This window comes from Biomphalaria glabrata, chromosome 8 (assembly GCF_947242115.1).
Source record: "Biomphalaria glabrata chromosome 8, xgBioGlab47.1, whole genome shotgun sequence".
Lineage (NCBI taxonomy): Eukaryota > Metazoa > Mollusca > Gastropoda > Planorbidae > Biomphalaria > Biomphalaria glabrata.
In genome coordinates this window covers 14,351,503-14,374,216 of record NC_074718.1, presented here as the reverse complement: position 1 = coordinate 14,374,216, position 22,714 = coordinate 14,351,503, and the positions used below count along the sequence as shown (strand labels likewise).

At 35.6% G+C, this 22,714-nt stretch overlaps 1 protein-coding gene across 1 annotated transcript; it reads left to right on the top strand.

Moving 5' to 3' along the window:
• The first annotated feature begins 10,028 nt into the window (after nucleotides 1-10,028).
• LOC106066318 (uncharacterized) lies at nucleotides 10,029-22,349 on the top strand. The gene is made up of 7 exons (XM_056039023.1): nucleotides 10,029-10,057; nucleotides 10,370-10,468; nucleotides 11,039-11,159; nucleotides 11,269-11,355; nucleotides 11,872-12,563; nucleotides 13,052-13,106; nucleotides 20,933-22,349. The coding sequence occupies exons 2-7, from the start codon at nucleotides 10,370-10,372 to the stop codon at nucleotides 21,358-21,360; spliced, it is 1,482 nt and encodes a 493-aa protein (XP_055894998.1). The 5' UTR covers nucleotides 10,029-10,057; the 3' UTR covers nucleotides 21,361-22,349.
• The last annotated feature ends 365 nt before the right edge of the window (nucleotides 22,350-22,714 follow it).

Sequence of the window (22,714 nt, the reverse complement as noted above, 5' to 3'; positions counted from 1 at the left end):
AGATTTAGAGTCTTTTTTAAAAATCTTTTTGAATGATAGAAACGATTTCAATTAATTTGATATCATAATTTATTATTACATTATTAATTATGATTCGAGTTTATTGAAATAAAATATGTACATTTTGTTACTGCCCATGAATTGTGCTTCTTTTTTTTATTGCATAAATAAAGTAGAAAAAAAAAGCTACACAAATCTTCTGAACTTCTCGTTGATAGCAAGATACACTCTGATGGGCTTTTACGATGCAGAAGAATCTGTGGTGAAGATCATGCCACAAAATGTTAATTTACAAGTAGATCTACATCAACTAGACAAGTTTAGATCTAGGCATTATTTTAGTGTTAACCGCTGCCCAATAGATCGATCGAAATCCATATCTAGATATGATTGGTAACATATACAGAACCTATCGCGTCTGTAAGTTTTCTATTAAATTATTCAATTTTTGTTGTTGACATAGAGATGTAATAATGAAGTTTACTTTCCGTCTTCCACGAAAAACGTGAATAGACCGTCATCGGACAACGGCTTTGTCTGCAGAACATGCGGGAAAATATGTAGGTCGCAAATGGGTTTGCTTAGTCATGTAAAACACTACACTCATCCTTAATCTTCGGAATCGAAGACCTTGTTATTAATAGTTGTCGTGAATTTGCTTATTTGGTTGTCGCCCCTTTGTGGTTGTTTACATTTGTTAACCTGTGTACTGACCGTATTTCGTGTTGTGATCTCTACTCACTGGCGGATCCAAGGGGGGGGTGCGGCGGTAGGGGCGATCGCCCCCCCCCCACTCGGCCGACTTTTAGTAGAATTTTAGTATAGGATTTACACAATTTTTTCGAACTTATTACATATGTTAATAACATGTACTAATTATATATATTTCAATCAATCCCGCCCCCCCCCCCTCCACATAAACTTTCGAGTGGGGGGGGGGGACGGTCCAATTTATTTGTAGAAATCACAGCTGGCTAACAGAATCAATTAAATATTTATATGATTATATTATATTTTAACCGATCTTTATATTATGACGTTCCCCAGTTGGTCGATTGGGGGTTAGGGTAGGAGGCGAATACCTTCCCACCTAAACCCTTTGAGAGGGGAGCGGTCCTAATTTTATGGAGAAATCATAGTTTGTGACAAAATTAGTTGAATTAATATATAAATCGTACAGTGGCGTAGCTAGGGTATATGATGCCCAGTGTGAAAGCTCCTCGTGATGCCCCCACCCTTTTTCTAAAAAAAATATGAAATAAAACAGCGAAATGACTTTTTTCGACCTAATGTGTATTTATTGTTAAAATATTGCTAATTTAAAAAAAAATCAGTTTAACATTAAGATACTAAAAAAATCTTAGCTGCCTTCTTGCTGGTAAAATTGTAATCTATTTTTTCCCAACATAGCCAAATGAGTGAGTCGCAAATTTTTCAGAGTTGATTGCCATTAAGTAATGATCATCTTGAGTCTGAAAAAACTTACCACAAATGTCAGAAATATGAAAATAAAAACAATAATTACAACTGATTCATCTAGCCAACATTTTCAAAATTAAAACTCAAGATCTCCACCGGTCCTTGTTTCAGAAGTTCAAATGCTTTTGAAGAAACAGCGACAAACGTTCAAGTCTCTTTCGTCCAGATGAAATTCATTCTTGTCAATGTCGTCATTAGCACTATCGAAATTGATTTCGATTTGAGAATTCACTAGTTGGGATGGTGACAAAAATTCATAATTACCTACCACATCACGCTCATATCAGGTTATTATTTGTTGAATATTCCGTCCAAGGAAGAATACATTTCCATCCTTAGCTCTTTCTTGTGTGCTTTTACAGAATCTTCTCCTATTTTTGTCTGGCATCTTGTGGCTTTGAGGTTCTGCGCTAATCCCCTAATCTGAACAAATGTATTTTGTAAAGGTAACACTGGCTTCAACGATGTTCTCCCGACTAGTAGCTCGGAATGTTTTTGATGTTCTTCGTTGAAGTGCCCAGTCTCGAATTGGCAATCTCTTGTTTTTTGTTGAAGGTTGACTTACGTTTCCTTAAGTTAATACAGGAGCGAAATCCAAGGTATTTGTAAAAATGAAGACTGCATAACAATAAACAATCCACTTGCTTCAGAAATAATAGAAGAGTTTTCATCTGTTCTAGTCAATGTCTCTAGCGTTTCTATAATTTTTGAAAATGAATCCATGAATATCTTAACGACTTCTCCTTTGGCGCTCCAGCGCGTTTTAAACAAGCGCTTAAGGCTTGTTTCAGTTATTTTTTTGAGGACGTCCAAGCGGTGTGCTGAAGGCGATACAAAGGTGTGTAAACGGACCAGTGTACAAAAAAAAAAGGTTACTGTATAGATTTCAGCTTCAGACCGAATTCTATCCAAACTCAGAGAATGGTTCGAGCAAATAATGAATTAAGATGAAGTCAATAAAAGACTACAGAATTAGTACCCCGTCAGTACCCATGACAACGTTACCTCAACATTTGGAAAAATTGATCCGAGTTTTTTTTTATGTCAGGTGAACTGTTTAAAAAATTGAAAAATGTTTGGCTCAATATTACAATAGGTTCGTTTTGTATTTGTGGAGATATGTACGTGTTTGGTCTGGAACTAAGCTTAGTTCGGATCACTCTCTTAGGAATGGATTGTACTTGAATAATAATTTCGCAAGCCCCCTAAACATTGCCTAGATTTTGTCTTTGTCATTCAGGACATTTCCTGTTTCCGCCCACGTCTTTCAGGACCTTTATAAGGTAGACCAAGTCAAACCAGACCCTCTCATTTCTAATTCTCGTTGAACAGTCGAGTCTGGACTATTTCATTCACTCTTACTCCTAGAGGAATACCTGGTGTCTCCCTCAGGTGTCTGCCTATTGCCTTCGTACTTAGTGCTATTCAGCACTGCACTACTGCCTACTTGTTATTGAGTATAATCTCCTGCTTACTGAGATCTACTCAACTATTGGTTTGAATCACCTGCCTATTTGCTATTAAGAATCACCTATTGCCTTTGCACTTAGTGCTATTCAGCACTGCACTACTGCCTATTTGCTATTGAGTATCATCTACTGCCTAATTGGATATACTCAAGGATTTACTTGGTGCTATCGGCTCTACTTGCCTGCCTTTATGACAGTCCACTTGTCAACCCATTAGGCACGACGTCCCTATAGACCCAGAGTCTGTGCGAGACGCCATAGCTCCGCCCGAACTCCGCAACTCACTGGACTTATCCTGTTAACTACGCTGCTCACGGCAGATCAGCTCTGCCCACAGTACCCTTGTGCCCACGGTAGCCGGCCATCCGCCCTACTGTGCCCACTACAGATATCAGAACTTTGGATTGAGACTCCACAAGAACTGTATCACCGGCGTCCCTCTACCCGCTAGAGCGCCACCTCCAGCCAGGACACAGCCGCTACGACCCAAGTAGGACAACCAGCTAAGTTTAGAAGACAAAGTGACATTCTCTCTTATTAAGTGCAAGAGTGATGATTAAATATAGTATTAATTAGAAATAGATGAAAACCCTCCCCCTTTTTATTCTTCTATGTAAATATTTATGTAAATAAATATTCTTCAATTTTAACTTTTGTATCTCTCTCTCATTGGTTGTCTCGTTGCGTGCCTGCTCCCGATTTATATGCTGACGGGTTGGTGTGTGACAATTTCAAAAATAATCATCCCCTAGACATTAAACCATAAAAACACACGTCACTTTTGCTAACCTGTCACAGTAATGGAACCCTCAAAGTCCTCCTGGCGTGCACAGGTTCTAATAACAGCCAATGAGATGCACAAAAGACGTATGGTTATTGACTATAGTCAGACTATCAAAAGATTTACACTGCTACACGCCTATCCCATGCCAAGAATAGATGAATTAGCAGAGAAGATATCACAATTTTCTGTCCTCAGCACTCTGGATCTCAAGAACGCCGAAGCTGGACGTTTTGGCGCCGCCGTTTTGGCGCCGCCGTTTTGGCGCGAAGGTCGTTTTGGCGCGAGCCGTTTAGGCGACGGGACGTTTTGGCGCGAAATACATTATGTAAGTTTATTGTATTATTTCTTTGAAAAGAATTATTCATATCTATGTTTTGCATGAGTGTTTGTGTTAAGACATATTTTTCACGTACTAAATGTAAATGTGTGTTTGTTTTTCATATCATTTTCTTTAATAAACATTTTGACTTGTGTATGTGTGTTTATTAAGAGGCACACTTTTATTTTCAAAAAAGTTTTTTAAGATATTACTTTAAAATTAAAAACAGAAATCAAAAACAAAATGAAACGATGATGGACATGTACCATGTTTCTCAAAACAGAGCACGTCGGGGACGTCTAGTGGAGTGCTAGAAACAGATTATCGTCTTACGCGTGAGAGAGGGGAGGGGTGGAGGAAAGAGTATATACAAGGAGTGAAATGTGAGCAGAAGAGAGGGGGCGGGATAGGTGTCACATGTAATGATCATTCCCAAGGAGATGATCGCCAGACGCATGACGCCAACGACCAGTGCTCGGTGCTGGTCTTGTCTTCATTTGTTTAACTCTACCTGCGTCAATGCGAGATTTGTCACCCAAATCACCCCTACCCAATTTCTCAAAATATATCTTTTAAAAGTATTTTAGTGCCGTGAATTTGTTTCTATCTATTGTCGCCCATAGTGTTTGTTTATATTTGTGGATTCACGTTAGAGTTTGTACTGACCACATTCCGTGTCTTGATCTTTACTATGTGTGGAGTTATTGTCGTCATTCAGCGTAATAGAGCTTTAGATGTTAACATGGTTTTTGTTATATTAAAGTGTGACACTTAGCTAGTTCGTATATTACACTAATGTCAAATAAAAAAAAATCTTTTGGAAAGAAATCCAAAAATGTCATCCAGTGCGATTAGCATAACTCACATATAGCACGTCATTACCATTCAGGAATCTGACTTATTATAGGCCTATATTCATGAACTAAGCAAAACCTTTATAATTAAAAAAAACAATTCGCTGAACTGTGTTAGAATTCATACTATACATACAATATTATGGTAAAGTGAAATAAACATTGTTGTAAAAGCTACGTGATTATTAAATTATCGTCAAATGATATCTCGCGCCAAAACGTCACGTCGCCAAAACGGCTCGCGCCAAAACGTCTCGTCGCCAAAACGGCGGGGCCAAAACGGCGGCGCCAAAACGTCACGTAGCGCAAGAATGCATATCATCAGATCCCGATTAAAGAAGAAGAAAGGCCATATACAGCTTTAGAGGCTGGGGGTAGACTTTACCAGTTTCGAAGAATTCCATTTGGAGTTACCAATGGAGTGGCTTGTTTCCAGCGAACCATAGATAAAATAATCGAAGACGAGCAACTAGAAAATACATTTGCTTATGTGGACTATGTGATCATCTGTGGACATGATGCCGAATCTCATGATAGAAACCTGCAGAGATTCTTCAATGTAGCTCAGAAGTATGGTATTACTTTCAACGAAGCTAAAAATGAGATAGGAACACATAGCGTCAGACTGCTGGGATACGAAATATCTAAAGGTCAGCTCAAGCCTGACCCAGAAAGATTCAGAGCCTTGCGGGAATTAAATGTTCCGTCGAACCTGCGAGAACAAAATCGAATAGTTGACCTGCTGGCTTATTATTCTCTATGGATTCCTAACTTCTCAGACAAAATCAGCCTCTTAGCTAGAAATAAACGATTTCCTGTCCCTGAGGAGGTCAAACAAGCATTCCAGAACCTAAAGGACGAGCTCGAGAAATCCGCTGTTTACACCATAGATCACAATCGCCCGCTAACAGTGGAGACAGATGCTTCTGACATAGCTATAGTAGCTACACTTAAGCAAGATGGCCGGCATGTAGCCTTCTTTTCCCGACACTATCGCAAAGCGATGGGAAGCACTTATCGGTGGAAAAAGAAGCGTATGTAATAGTAGAATCTTTGAGAAAGTGGAAACACTTTCTTATCGGAAGACCATTTACCCTTGTCACGGACCAGCGATCCGTGTCCTGTATGTATTGTAGACAAAATAAAGACAAGATCAAGAATTAGAAGATCCAAAGGTGGAGGTTAGAGCTATCCTGCTTTCACTATGACGTCGTTTACAGACGGAACACAGCTGTCGACGCTTTCATCAGAAATCACTACTTATCCGCCAGTCACGTAACGACCTAAAATTACTCCACAATAGTTTGTGTCACCCTGGTGTAACTCGAATGCTACATTTTGTGAGATACAAAATTTACCTTTTTCCACCGAACAGTGATCGACCAGTGCCAGTCATGTGTTGAACTTAAACCTCGATTTATCAGGCCGCCAATAGGACAATTAATCAAAGCCACTCAGCCATTCGAAAGAATTAGCATGGGCTTCAAGGGGCCTCTCCCTTCCAACTCACGCAATAAATATCTACTTACCATGATCGACGAATTCTCTAGGTTTCCTTTTGCCTTTGCATGTCCAGATATGTCATCTGCTACTGTTGTTAATTGCCTAAATGAGTTGTTCGCCTTATTCGGGCTACCTTCCTTTGTCCATACCGACAGAGGTACTTCTTTTATGTCTGCTGAAGTACAGAAGTACCTTAACGAAAGAGGAGTGGCTACGAGCAGGACCACGGCTTACAATCCTAGAGGGAACGGTTAAATACAAAAACTGAACAGTAGTCTTTGGAAAGCTATAACCTTAGCTTTACACTCCCATGACTTGTGTACATCTCAATGGGAATTAGTATTAAAAGACGCGTTGCACTCAATTCTGTCACTTCTGTGCACGGCGACGAATAAAACTCCACTCGAGAGACTCTTTGGATACTATCGCTGAAGTAGTTCTGGAACATCCCTACCAACGTGGTTAACATCTCCTGGTCCCGTGTTAATAAAAAGAAATAATAGATCCACTAAGTATGACCCATTAACAGAGGAGGTAGAGCTTGTGACCAGCGACCCTCAATACGCTCTTATCAGAACATCGACGGGTTGAGAAGAAACTGTTTCTTGTTGGCGGCCAAAGAAAAAGACTGTTTCACAGAACCGAACAAATAAGTCATTCTTATCGGGGGAAGTGAACCCGGTTGAAGCCCAGACCATCGAGTCACCAAGTAACTTTGTTAGTATTGATACTGATAGTACTGATAGTGCCAATCCAAACTGCCGATACAACCTAAGAGAAACAAAATCAAAACCCAACTACAGGGTTTAATAGACTAATGTGTTTGATAAACAGTTTGCTATTAACCAGTATTGCAGATGTGTTTAGATGTTTATGTTTTATTGATCTTTGTATTTCGCTTTGACTACCTGATGTTGTGTTATATATATAAAATTTAAACGTGGGGTGAATGTCGCGAATTGGCTTATTTGGTTGTCGCACCTTAGTGTTTGTTTACATTAGTTAGCCTGTGTACTGACCGTATTTCGAATTTCGTGTAGTGATCTCGACTATGTGTGTAGTTGTTTTTCATTCATTGAAATAAAGCTTTGAATGTAACATGGTATTGTTATTATTAAGTACAACAATAGTTAAATAATGAAATAATTGCTATATCATTGTTATTTAACCTTATGTTCTAATTATCTACATTGTTTTAGTCCGTAACAGTTTTAGTTTGCATGCAACGAAAAGCAAGCAATTTGAAAAGCATATAATCAAGAAGAACTATTCCAAATTTCAAGCTGCTATCTATCATGGTTATTGAGTTATGTCGAAGTAGTTTTGAAGTAACGTCTGTATTATATAAGATAAGATAAGAAGATAATAAAATATATACATTTTTCGCTCACGTATTTCGGAAACTTTCTATGGTTCAATTTAACGTATCTCCCATAGGACATACAAAATAATAAGCTTGGTATCGCTGTAATCCTAACGTCGAGTGAGTACTAGTGAAGAAAACAGTTTTAAGTATGCTGGGAAGCTGATTTTACTATTTAAAATTTTAAACAGTTTGGTACTGGTAGCAGATGTCACTGTTAAACGGGTTTTTATTATCTCTTTTATTGATTCTCCATCTCTTGTTATGTTTGGGCTTATGATTTGTAACCCTAAACCTATCTCCAACACAAACTTATATTTTGCTCTATTGACATCTGCATCCAGTTTTGTTGTAAGATCTTGTACATAGTCTGCATTATCTCCAATGAGGTCATCTGCAAGCCTAAGATTGGCAATAGTCCACCCATTTATATTCAAGCTAGAAGTAAATCCTTCTAGACTTTCCATCATAATATGATAAAAAGAGCTGAAGAGAGAATGCATCCTTGCCGCACTCCTTTGGATGTTCTATAAACTTTCTCCAATTTTGGTTGTTCACAAGTACAGAGCTATTTGCATTTTGCTATAGGGCTATGACAACATCATTAATGTTTTTATCTTTGTTGTTCTCCTTCATCACTTGCTACATGCCACCATTTTAGAAGTCTATGAAGTTAACTGTAGCTTATAGAAATTAGTGCCCAATGCAGTTTAACGATATTAGTAATGTCAAGCTTTAAACTAGTCAAACAAGGCAAAATTCTCTTGAAGTCATTAAGTTTTTTACTTTAAAAAATTTTGTTTCAACCTTTTATTTTGAGGGAAACGTTAAAAACTACACTTTTACCACAGTTTTATAACAATACCATTTAAATGTAGGCAATCCTTCTATTATAACTCGTTATAACGTAACGAGGACAGAATGTTGTTAACTCTTGTATTTTTTTTTCTTGCTAGTCAATTTGAACTTCAGTAAAATGTGGGTCTGAGTGGTATAAAAAAATTCCCAAAAACTTTATATCGTTGTGGCTTATAAAGGCTAAAATTGAGTTCTAATAATATGTATTTCGTGAAAAGCTGCTCGTAACATCGGCCTCAAAAGGGGAAAGCTACTATGTGTTTTGTGTAGTCTGTCTGTCCGTTCGTCCGTCATACAAATAATAATGAATAAATAAACACAATGTCAACAACATTTAGATCTCTTCATTATAATCCTCTCAGGCATTTCCTCCCAACCATCTAATCTATTTTTGGATTATTCACCTGCTTTCCAAATTCATACCTCAGCAACACCCCATTTTGATGTCTTGCCATTGTACCATTTTAATATTAAACAGAATAGTGCACAGGTAGTCTTAGAGGAATCCAAGATATGCCTGTTATGGACAGATCAATATCTATATTCCAGGTAAATAATTGGGAAAATCCAAAGTTATTTGTCATTCGCAAGTTTAATGTTGACATTTTGTTTAGACAGTGCATTAATATTTTAATTGTAAGTATTCTATATGATACTGTTGGTGTTTGTCACAGGAAATATGTAGATCTAGTTTAGATCTATGTTTTTGATAGGTATTTTTAAAAATTGATTTTGATAAACACATTAACATTTTCTTTCTTAAGATGTCGATAATTTATTCAACATGAGAATATCAATAAGTAAATACATAAATACATAAATTAATGCTTAAAAATAATCATTTACTTCAACATCTCTTTTGAGAACATTGCCGTAGGTACAATATCGACAGACACATCAAGAACATAACAAAGTGTAGAGATATACAAAGGTGGAAATATTTTAGAAACTCCAGTGGTATGAAACGAAATAGGTTACTTAATAAATAATGCCTAAAACGGTGGTGGAAGAGGGTGTGGCCTCATAACACGAATGACACAACCTTTTTTGTCTTCTTGACACTTGAGAATTATCTATTAGCTAGCCGTTGTAAGGGTGCTTTGCTGTTTCAGAATCATATTGCTGCTGGTTAAGTCTATGTGGCTACCAGTCCAATAATCCGGCTAAGAATTGTTTTTAGTTCAGGCGGAGACTGATATCGACCAAAATGGAAGGCTGTTGTTAACGTTGCAGGGACACAAGGCTTGACTAAAAGTCTACAGCTCGGGGAAGTCCAAAACACATTCGGAGCAACTAGAGAAGATTTGACCAAGGAGACAAAGACCGATAGATCTTTTGTGGTCAATCATTCTTATATAAGAGTACGAAAGTTAAAAATTCACAGTGAGTATTTTTACAAGACGATGGGGAAACAAGATCATTAGGGTGGTAGGTAATGGTGAAGATAATTACAGGAGTTATATTTTTTTAAGCCTGCAATTTAGATAACACAAATAGTCTACATTGTTTGCATTTTGTTAATAATAAAACACAATTTTAATGGTTAAATTAACATGCAAATGGCCAACTTTTGTATTGGATATAAACTTTGTATTTGAAAAGTTAACTGATTACCATATGTATACCAAATCATACATTTAATTATCTGATTTAAAAAAACTGAAAAATTATTGGTTTTGGATAAAGTTTTCATTTTCCTATTCAACTATATCCAACCGATACATTTTATTTCCCTGACAGATGCGTCCTCACATACAACATCAGATCATAACTTTGAATCTGAAAGTTTCAGAACATTTTAGACAGAGACTAGTGGATCTTGAAGTTTCTCTAGCAGATGTATGTATACAAATTGGTAATTCAGAAAAAAAAATGTTATTTAGTTATTTATGAATTGTTTGAAATAATATATATATATATATATATATATATATATATATATATATATATATATATATATATATATATATATATATATATATATATATATATATATATATATATATAAATATATATATATAAATATAGATATAGATATAGATATAGATTAAATTATAGATATATATATACATATTTATACCAGATGCCCGCTCCTCTACCCCTTTGCAACTGGTCAAGATAGTTGATAGCGTACTGAGACGTAGCGTACTGATAAAGCTAAAAGCATGAAATAGCTCTAAAATACAAATGGTAAAATATTTATAATCGCTCAGATTTATTAATGTTGGTCAACATCTATTGCACATTTAATTAGATGACTGGTCTAAAGTAATTGATACAACTACACTTTAAAAAAAAATTATTGTGTAGGTTTTTCTTTTTTTTTTTCGTAGTAAGTCTATCGTCTAGAATCTGACTGAAACACTGCAATAAATCATTTCCTTTCATTTGATAACTTTTTGTCGTCAGTTGTTAGAAAAAGGTCAAAGGTGGCTGGATGACGATGACGATGTTATGACGTTTGTCCAAATGAATCAATTTCTAGTGAACGAAAACTCACGCTGTCTACAAACGTGTTTAGACATGGCAAGTAGGTGTTGTTAGCTGTAATAATAATATTGTTAGACTATAATATACGAGTCTATGTATTAAAACATATGTTCACCTCATGGATTTTTTGTTCATTGTGAATGATGTAGATGGAAAAGAAGAAGTTTGCTTATGCGATGAAGATGCAAGTCTAGGCAAAAAAACATCTAAGTTAATTCCTACTTCTAATGATAAAGGTAAGAGTTAATGCCCATAGTTTGTCATAGGTCATAGATATTTGTTCAACCATTGTAATAGAATCACAACATACATTACATAGGGAACTTAATTAACAAAAACATAAATATTCTTTAAAAAAAAGTGTGTAGTGTTGATTTGTATTTTTCATGTTCTAGTTTATATCGTAAAGCTCATCTGTATGAACACTAGACGATGTTTCCTTCTCTTTTGTCACCGATGCTGGAGTTGAATATTCAATTTAAAAAAAAAAGGCTAGACTCTTTCGGGATTCCAAATTATTTTATTTAATAAAATACAGACGCTACTTCAAAAAAAAAATTACTGGATGTATACTTCCAATCAACACGTCATGTTCTATTTAGTAAAGTAATGCTTGCATAAAATGTACATCTCAGTTTGATATTCATAACATTAGGATACACCTTTGGAAAAAAAAAAACAACTTAGTATTTATATTTTGATTTGACTTTTTATATTGCGTAAATTGAAAAGTTTCTTTTTTTAATATTTAGAAGAAAGAAGTGAACCTCAAAGAAACAAAGAAGAAATCAATGGGGACAGATCAATACCTCCCAGTTCCATTCAAACAGAAACTAACTTTTCAACGCTAAATGACAAAATTGAAACTGTAACAAAATCTCTTACTAAGAAAATCAAATCTTTACAGAAAAGAAATACAGAACAAGAGAAATTCATTCAAGAAATGCTTAAAAACCAAACAATAGCTGAAAATAAAACGAAGGCCAAGTTGGATGACTTTCTAACTGAACTTCATAAAGCCAACGAATATATAAAATTTCAAACGGAATTTTTGTCACAGAAAGTAGAAAATTGTAAAGATAGCAATGAAACAATTCGGAATCAGCAAGAACAAATTGAAAACAATTATAAAGAAAACATTGAAAATATTACGAAACAATTACAAAGTTGTCATGAACTGATCAAAGTTGAAACTGAAAGTTTGGATAAACTACGGAAAGAACTCCAAGCCACGAAAGACTGTAATGATTTGATCAAATCTGAGAATCATATTTTCTTAACCAAACTGAGTCATGTAGAGAACACTCTTCATGATGTCTCAAAAGATCTTGAAAAACTGAAGAAGGACTTCACAGATATTTCAATTAGTGTATCCCAGACGGAATCTTCAAATAAACTCAACTTGGAGCATTTTCGAAATACGTTTACAGATATTGATGACAGAGTAAATTTTTTATATATTTTTCATTGTAAGGTATTTTGGTAATATGTCAACAAAAATTAATTTACCTTACCAACTAGTAAAATTATAATGTAAATGGTATAGACAGACGGCAGAAACATTTTGGCTTATGATTAAGATATAATCAAATAGATCGATGTGTGAAATAGGAAAATTGATCTAATAAATTTACAAACGTTCGTATTTTTTTTTATTGATAATTAAATGAATAATATTTAAATGCATGACCATACAAATTGATACATTTTCAATAAATTACATAAATTGTTTTACATTAAATCTCTTCAATTAATTACAGCTCAAAATGTTATTGGCGTTATTCCATTCTTTGCACCAAACCACAATTATCAATAATGATTTTAAAATATTAAAACACATTTCATCTTCTTTATTTTCATATAGATAAGAAATTGAGAATGCAGTCATTTGTAATTTAAGCGATTCTATTATAAAATATATGTATTTTCCAGATGATTAGCTTTTCAAGTGATTTGGATAAAATGACTGGAGACATAGTAACAATAAGTAAGCATCTTTTTCTTTTATATAGAATATTTTTGTTTCGTCTTATATGGTGTAGAACAAAACTTTTCAAACATAATCTCTTCCTGAAAAATGCGAAATTATTAATAGGTATACTCTTTGAATTATACAGCTTATCTTTGAAAATCAGACGTTTTTGATAATTCGTTACCACCCCAGTCGATAATTGTTGAACTATCAATGGCCAACTGTATAAATTGATACATTAAATTATATAAAGCCAAATTTATTTCCTTTAAGTATTAAACAATGAACGCATTGAAGCGGAACATTGTGTTGATTAATTCAAGCTTTACTTGTGCACACATTTATAAGTATAGAAAAGAAGAAAAAAAAAATAAACGCAATCTACGGAACTACTCAAGGTGTTTATACGGAATTTGTCAACAGCCTTGCCTTACTGCTTAAGTACTCATTAAGAAACAGTTTTTATAAATTCACAATCCAACTGCGGACATTTTTTAGCAACTGCGATCAATATAGAACCAATTTGTATTTAAATAAGACATTAAAAATCCATTTAAGTTAAAGTTTTGAGCATTATATGATATAATAGCCAATGCGAGTAAAAATAATATGCATGCATTGTTACAGCAAAAAAAACAACAACACTTATCCTATACTCTCAATTCTTGTATGTATGTATGTATGCATGTATATATGCATGTATATTTATATATATATATATATATATATATATATATATATATATATATATATATATATATATATATATATATATAAATTTTATTTCAAAAACGTCTCTAACGATTTTCTTTAAAATTTCAAGGTATGTGCATAATAGTGAGAAAAAAATTCTCAACTCATTGACCACATCGGGAAAAATCGAAGTCGACAGTTATATTGGTTTGAAAATGGCTCATTATCGAAAAATTAATTTTGGCTAGAATGTTTTATGAATGAAATTTTCTATATGACGTCAATGGGAAAAAAACTTGACACCGCTTACTGTCAGAGGTTCAAATTTATATATACACTAGACCAGGGGTGGGCAACCTTTTTGCATCGAGGGCCGCATTTAAAAAAAATTGGGAATGGCGGGCCGCATATACGATTTAAAAAAAATTGAAGTTGTCTTTTATAAAAACAATATCCCCGCAAATATGCAGTTGTACATATTGTGCAGTATTTTACTTTTTACACTCGTGCATAATGTTCCGGAACTGTGGAACTAGCTTACTAGTTGTTGCCCTTGTGACTGCTGTCAAATAACAGTCAGTCAACTTCGAGCAGTGATTATACCTGTTTAGGTTTTTGAAAAATGTTTATTCACTGAATGAGACAATATATGTTCCGAAAGTTAAATGTCGGGACGAGCTAAGCCTGTCATTGTTAAGCATCACCAGATTATGATGACCATGTCCTTCAATTGTGCATACTAAAACAAGGAACCCGAACAACACTCAGACCCCGAAACCCTTCCATATAACAAAACCTATTTGGAGATCTGGAAACCAGTACTATTACTATGAAAATTTTCCCAAATAGGAATTTGCAATTATATGCAGCTTTGTGCAAACTTTGCTGTTTAAAGTTTATGGTTGGGATATATACAAAATAATAATAAAACAACAACTATTTTTATATTCAAAGCACGAACTCCATCAGTTGTTACACTTGCCATCTTGTTTCAAGCATATTCAATATTTAACACATTTATTGATAGCATTTAATAAATACTAGCATGAGATTGTGTCTTTGACTGAGTGTATTGATGTATGGCCAATTAGCTTAATCTTAGTTTACTTAAAACTTTTTATAATGAAACAGTTTCAATAATTTATATAGATATTATTTTTAATATATTTGCATTTTAATATGTATATACTGTGGGCACACCTGATTTCTGTAGGTGTCGGCGGGCCGCATAAAACACTCCGGCGGGCCGCATGTGGCCCGCGGGCCGTAATTTGCCCACCCCTGCACTAGACATATGTTACCCGCGACCCGCGGGTCTTTATTACTTTCGATATAGTCACTGAGAGTGTTTTGTAAACAATTAAACGAAATAATAATGTAATAAGTAAAGCGAATGTGTCAATGTAAAAATAGTGTGAATGAAGCTATCAAATCAAAATAGCTAATAGGCTTAAATCTTTTTTTTTTTTCAAATTAAAACATTTGCTTGTAGGCCTACATATATTTGATTAAAATTTGAGATGAATAGACTAAATTTTGTATGTTCATGTGTATAAAGTATAAAGTAGATCTTGAGGTAGACATAGATCTAAATCTACACTAATCTAGAGTTAAAAATTGGCTTTTATTGAGTTCATTCTGTGCTGAGCTTTTTTTCATGAATGAATATAGGCCTATCTCAACACGGCTACGCAACTTTAGCGAACAGCGAACGAATGTATTAAAAAATGCTTTAGAAAAACAAATTTGAATGTTAATTTGATTTAAATATGAAATGAATGGACAATAATTAGTATGTTTATGTGTTAAAGCATAAAACTATCTTTGCGAAAAGAAGTTTTATCATCTTAGAGTTCAATAAGAGTTTTAGACCTAGGCCTAGGAATAGACTCAGTAGAGAGATGTGTTAATGTGTAACCAGTGGCGTAGCTACCAATGTGCGGGTGGTGCGGGCCGCACAGGGCACCAAGTGGAGAGGGGCACCAAAATCCCCCCAGTGTGTAATAATTTCCTATTTCCCTGAACTTTTCAGTAAAAACGACTAATTGCATGGACATGAACAAACATAAACTACTGTATTTTAAACATGAACTAACGATTTATAAACTAGTCATGTCGCTATTTTGTTTCATCTCCTTGGCTTTTTCTTCCATACAATGTAAGCTATAGAACAGTTTGAATCTAATTTACTAGATTTATTTCGGACACACGGTACATGTTGTTACTACACTGATCAATGCTCTGTAATATAATGAAGAAGAAGAAGATAGGCCAACCTTTTTTTTTTACTTCATTGTTTGGTTCACTGGTTTAATCTAGATATTGAGTTTACAAATATATTTCTAAACTCTAGCTCTAAACAATTGTCTTAGTTTATTTATTTTTTTATGAATCTTTATAGTTTAATTTTGGAAATAATTCTATTGTAATGTCAATATTTTAAAATAAGCTAACCTTTGTTTTCTACGAGTTTTTTTTTTTAACTAACTAGTTAATTTTAATACTGTAACGTAAACAAAATGATGAACAGTGCTCAAGACTGACTAGTCTGGCTGGCGCCTCAAAACCTTTTTAAGCTCAGACGGGGAAATCGGCATCTCTGGTTCTGTCCGGTCTGGGTAGACTATAAGGGCCCCATACCCAGATCTATCGGGGTCCCTCATTACCGACCCATCGGTGTAACAGAAAATGGCATCTGATGGGTAGGACTTTAGTGTAGCTGATGCCAAGTTTTGGAGTATGGCAGGTGTTAATCGCCTCTTGGTGGCTCCCTCTTGCCCTATAAAGGACATGCTAATTTGTGGGGCCGGCGTTCTCCTCCATGAAGGGCAAGTACTAATTCTTCTAATTGTGATTCTGTCAGTGGAGAGTCCAGCTGATTTTGACAAATTGGCCGCAATGTGGATGAACGATCGCATTTTTATGCGGTTCCTCTCTCTCCACTGTCGCACTAATATTGAGGTGGGTAGCCTAGAATCGCCCCTTTTATAGCGCTCATAGGCTGTAAGTACCGCCCTCTTCCTCCTTAAATGTAAAGGGGCCACGTTTGTTAAGATTTCAGCAGCGTTTGTTGGGCTTGTCCGAAAGGTGCCACTAATGAACCTTAGTGCCTGTGATTGTACTCGGTCGAGTGATTCGAGGGCAGTTTTACTAGCATATACTTGAACTGTATAGCTGTACTCAATTTGTGATCTGACTGCCCCTAAGTACAATGTGCATGTAAGGTTTGGCACCCCACTTTTGTGCTGGCCAGTTTTCTTAGTAACGCTAACTTCTCCGAGGCTTTTCTTTCAACTTCTTGGACGTGCTGGAGCATTGACAGTTTTCTATCCAGGGTTACCCCTAGATATTTTGGCGTGTTTTCACTTTGGAGTTGCAGCCCACCGAGTTGAAGCTCGAATGGAGCCTTAAGAATGTCGATGCCTAGGCTGGCCGCTGAACAGGGACCAGGTCGTTTTGTCAACGTTTATCTGAATCTGTCATTTGTCCAATACGAGGAGATGGTTTGGAGGTTTGCCGCCTGTATTTGGTCGACTTTCTTGCCGGTTGACCAGAGGACAATGTCATCCGCATAAAGCAGTTTCTTTGACCGCAGTGAGGTGCGTTCCTTAAATTTCTTAAGTCTAAAGAAGCATTGAGAAAAATTCAAGTCACATCATTGCCAGAGTCCACCGACTATAGGCGAGCTGTTATTGGGTATGAATTAACTGAACAATTAAAAGCAGCAAAGCAAGATGAGACGGTTATCATTGAATCCAGAAAAAAATGATGAGGCCGACATCCTGAAAAGAAGAAAATACTGCAATACCGCAGGTTCTAGAGACTAAAGGACAGCACACAAGCATGTCTTTAGTACACTCCTCAAAAATTCATACTGAAGAAGCTGAACCATCAGACAGTGTAAACAATACAGAAAGCAGGATAATAAACTCAAGACTGAACGACATTGGAGATTGGCCTGATGTCACAGATAATATTCGCATACACCTTGTCACTCAAGGATTTGAAACAGTTCAGCGTATGGACAGTCAATTCAGAGAGGTGTATAGACATCAAGAATCAGCAAAAGGAAAGGCTAGAAAGCTTTCAAAGGCTTGGTTTTATATAACTATCTGTGCGAAGAGAAGTTTTATCATCTTAGAGTTGAATTACAGTTTTAGATCTAGGGATAGGATTATAAAGTAAACAATTAAACGAATTAATATTTAGTACGCGATTCATTACGGTATTGTCTAATGAAAGAATGTTCGTCAGGAAATCTGTAGTCAAAGATATAAGGAACTAATTTATGTAAAAATGCTTTTGAAACACAAAATTGAAGGTTAATTTTATTATATAATGAAATCAATGGATCTTCTTTTGTATTTTCAAATGTCAAAGTAAAAAAACTATCTGCGCAAAGTGTATTTCTTAAAATTAGATCTAGATCTAAATCCTTTCTATCTTTTCTCATGTCAACATTGTAGACATGGCCTAGATCCATAAAATACTATAGCTTTGATAGAGTCGGACAACTTTATTTTTTTTTTAGGGTCTTAAGTTTGTTTTAGGGCTACAATACATACACTACGGTCTAAGTTAGTACCCAAAGAACATTCCTGCCTAGTTTTATCAAGATTGGTCAAGCGGTTTTGATGTCTATAAGTAACATACATCCATACATACATACATACATACATACCCCTCACATTCTACTTTATAATATAGATATATGCTTCTGCTCTGCTCTGCTTGTCTCTTGCTCTTGTTGTGTTTCTTAACTTGGATCACTAGGGGTTTCTTGAATATTAAATAATACTTGCTTGATACTTTCTTGGTTACTCAATTCATTAATACTTGCTTAACTCAAATACGAACACTTAATATACACCAACTCTAACTCCTTATATTCATGAATATCGATAATACTTTAATACTTAATAAAGCACACAGTTATATCACTCTTTCGAAATAGTAATACACAAACACCAGTTCATCAACTTATAAATATATAAATGCATAAATACCAGTCCAGTAAGTAAACGTCCAACCTTCCTGGACCGGGAGCAAGACCTTACTGACTTAACACATTTTCTCGCACATTCAACGAAGATTTAATCACTCAGTTCACAACACGTGCAACACTTAGCATTCATAACAAGGGGATATAACAATCATACCAAAATATCAAACTAACATTCATTCTCGCCATACCTCTCCCTGACACTTACGTCACTAGGCTCACAGCAGTACACTAAGACATTTCTTCGCAAACAAGAAAAAGTTTTAATGATTCAATTGGCGTAATTAAACATTTGCGCACCATCTTATTGTACATTGATACATTATGAAACTATGGAAGAAAAATAATGAAATTAAATATCTTTATGTATGATTAGTTATTGTGTTTTAAAGGCTTTATAAGTTGTTTACATTTTAATTGCTTACACCCGTAGGTAGCTTTTACTTTGTTATTATTTTGCTGGTGAATTATTGCAATGTGTTTAAGCTTCGAAGTCTACTGTCCCATACCAAAACATAGGGAATGGTCATAACACAGCTTATCTATGCCTTACTTGCACAACCAGGGCCGCCTCTAACATTTGTGGGGCCCTATGTGTAATGGATTGCGCTCGGACCAGTAAGGATATGGATAAGGATAATAAGTGAAAATAAAGATTTTGTATTAGAAAATAAATTCGTATTTGCCAGTTTTTTTATATCAAGCGTAGGACTGGCGTTTACCATATTGATTGACACCCCAAAATGACAATTTTGTCTTTTTAAGGACATTTTTATGAGTTTCATGAGATTTCCAGGAGCTCCTTGAAAACAAGGAGACCACGGGAACCCTATTATAAATTATAATGGTTTAATTGAATAATTTACACCTAGAATTAGCGCAGGGCTTTTGAACCTTCGGGGTCCACTGCGGCAGCATAGTCCTAAGGCTGGCCCTGATGATATCCAGCTCGCGGTGAACGAATTTTCACCACGCTGCTGCTTTTTTTCGTTAACCTATAAACCTCGGTTCCAGAAGTCACCCAATAAAACCTACTCAGCTCAAAGATCACCTCGCATAGACATCCCTTAAAGTGGTAGATAACTTCACATTATCTGGGAAGCATAGTATCAAATGACGCATTGCTTTAAAGAGAGGTTGATATGTGATCAGGGATAGTCGTGCTTTTGGACGCCTACAAGCGAGAGTGTGGAGAAATAAATCGCTCCGCCTGTCTACAAAAATCAGTGTCAACCAGTGATTCTCTCAACCTCTCTATGTGGATCTGAGACATGAGTACTTTATAGAAAGCAACTAAGACTTCCTGAACGACTTCATCGAAGACCGCAATACAAACAGCGATATTCTTGCAAAATGGTATGAACTTCTTATAATCCGACAGTCACGCTTTGCAGGGCACTTATTCCGTATGGGTGACGAACATATTTTTGCCAATTTTTTTTTTTAGTAAGCTGAAAGGTTGTCGGAGTAACAGAGATGACTCACAATAACGCTTCTTTAGAATACTAACGCGATGTTTTTAAGTCTCTTAGGAAAAAATGCGCGATTTTACTTTGTTACTAGGTGGCACGTTTAACACTATAACGTAGAGATTGTGCATCACTTGATGATTCTTACTAAAGCCATAATAATAAGGCTATTCTTCGAGTTCAAAGGTTAGTGAGGAATGCAGTACTTTCCGTGGCTGCGCAGTCCCAGCTGTGACCTACATATTTTGCCACATTCAGGGAAGCATAACCATTGTCCGCAGATGGTCGATTTAGATTTTCTTTTCGCCGTCTGCGTTTGTCCTCGGCAGCAGATTTTCTTTTGGTCTCAAATGTGTATCCCGCGGCCTTCGTGAGTGACCTCCAGCTGTCTCGTTCGGAGGCCGCATACAACCAGCTGCTCTCTTCTATGTCAGCCAAGGAAAGTTGACGCCTAAGCTGGTCTTTGAAGCGTTTCAGTGGGGCGCCTCTGTTACGTTGACCACCTTTTAGCTCACCAAAAAAAAGATCGCCTTTTGCATACGTTCGTCTCCCATACGTGCCGATATTGTATCTATAAATTCATATTTCGATCGCTTTCGTAGTTAATAGTTTGAATTTTTATAAAAAATAGAAACTTAGAAAATACATTTTAATAATTTTCTTTCTTTAATTTGCAGAATCAAAGAATATTGCTGAGTCTTTCTATATAGGATTATACGAATCAGTTGAGACAGACGTCTACAGTGAGGAGGTTGTGAAAATTTTTGACTGCCCTTACAACGCCGATGAGACCCATCCACTTCCTTACGACACACAGACTGGTGTATACACAGCACCATATGGCGGATTATATTTAATTTGTCTAATGATAGAAAACTTAACTGATCTACGGGTTCAGCTTGGTGTATTTACTAAATATGACAACGATGAGGAGTGTCTACAAGGCATATGTCGTGCGAGTCTAAAAGACACTACCACCTCTACTGTCTTCCCAATAACACTAAGAAAAGATGAACAAGTGTATTCGAAATACGCAGACGACTATGAATGCTTACGCTTAGGCTATAACTCAACGTTTGTGTGTCTTCTTATAAAAAAAATTTAACTAAGCTTAAGCTAAGTTGATGGAGGCAAAGAGCTGGTCTTCCGAACCGGAGGTCTCGGGTTCGAATCCTTGTGAAGACTTCGGTTTTTAATTTCGGGATCTTTAGGCGCCCCCGAGTCCACCCATCTCTAATGAGTACCTGACAATAGTTGGGGAAAAGTAAAGTTGGTCTTTGTGCTGGCAATATGACACCCTCGTAAACCGTAGGTCATAGAAGCAGATGACCTATAGACCACAAGGTCTGAAAGAAGGAATTAAGCTAAGCCTTTTAATATAAAACAAATCATCTCAAATGTATGTGATGTATGTGATGTTTCTCGTTCTCTCTCTCTCTCTCTCTCTTTCTATCTCAATTCTATCAATCTATTCATCAGTCACAAATTCTCTAGAACAGCCAAACGGATTGACATTAAAATATTTGCATAGGTTCCTTACTCTTAGGTGCCAACTAAAAAACGCGTTTGAAAGACTCCAAATTTAATTGTAGCAAAATGTAAATAACAGCGAGTTTTGTATTTAACCTTTGTGCTCATTTAAACAAATTTCTACCAAATTGATGTAATCTATATTATGTTACCGGCAAAGTGAAGATAATCCAGCAGATCCAGCAAAAATCTGGATACAGAAATCTGGACAGCTGATCTCAAAAACGCATTTAACGATTTTCCTAGAGATAAAGTAGTTGATACATATATCGCTGAGAAAAGAATTACTAGCTCGTTGGCCACTTAGGAAAACTCTAGTTTGACCGTTATAATTTTTCAAAGTAAAAATAAATAAATGTAAATTTGGCTAGAGACCTGTATCTAGCTCTAGAGCCAACCTGGCCTAGTCAGCCGAGTTACCTTCACTAATCCATAACTGAGTAAATATAAAGTTGTTTCAATTGTGTTGAAGTTTATAATCGTTGTTAATATTTTTACGTAAATCTAGAAGTAGATCTAGACTAGATCTTAGGAGCTCTAAATTAGAACGTGAAGTGCGTTCGATGTCGGTGTTTCAGAGTCCTGTTTGGAATTTAAATATTTTATTTATTTATTTTTTATGTTATTATATTTGAGGTTTAAAATCGCGGTATTGTCTTTTTATAAAAATATTTTTGAAATGTTGTCTTGTTCCTTTAACAAGAGAAAAGCTTCGTGAATACAAATGTTTGCCTGTACAAAGTAATAAACATTGACATGTATGTATGATACTTTTTATGTTGCATGTATAGGTAAGTGATAATACAATTTAAGGGCCAGAAGTCTATGTTTTAAAAAAAAATAAGCGCTGACTGAAAAAAAAAATGATTCGGCCAAAAAGTGGTAGAAGGTTTGGCTTTAAAACCGAGGAATCTCGGGTTCGAACCTCG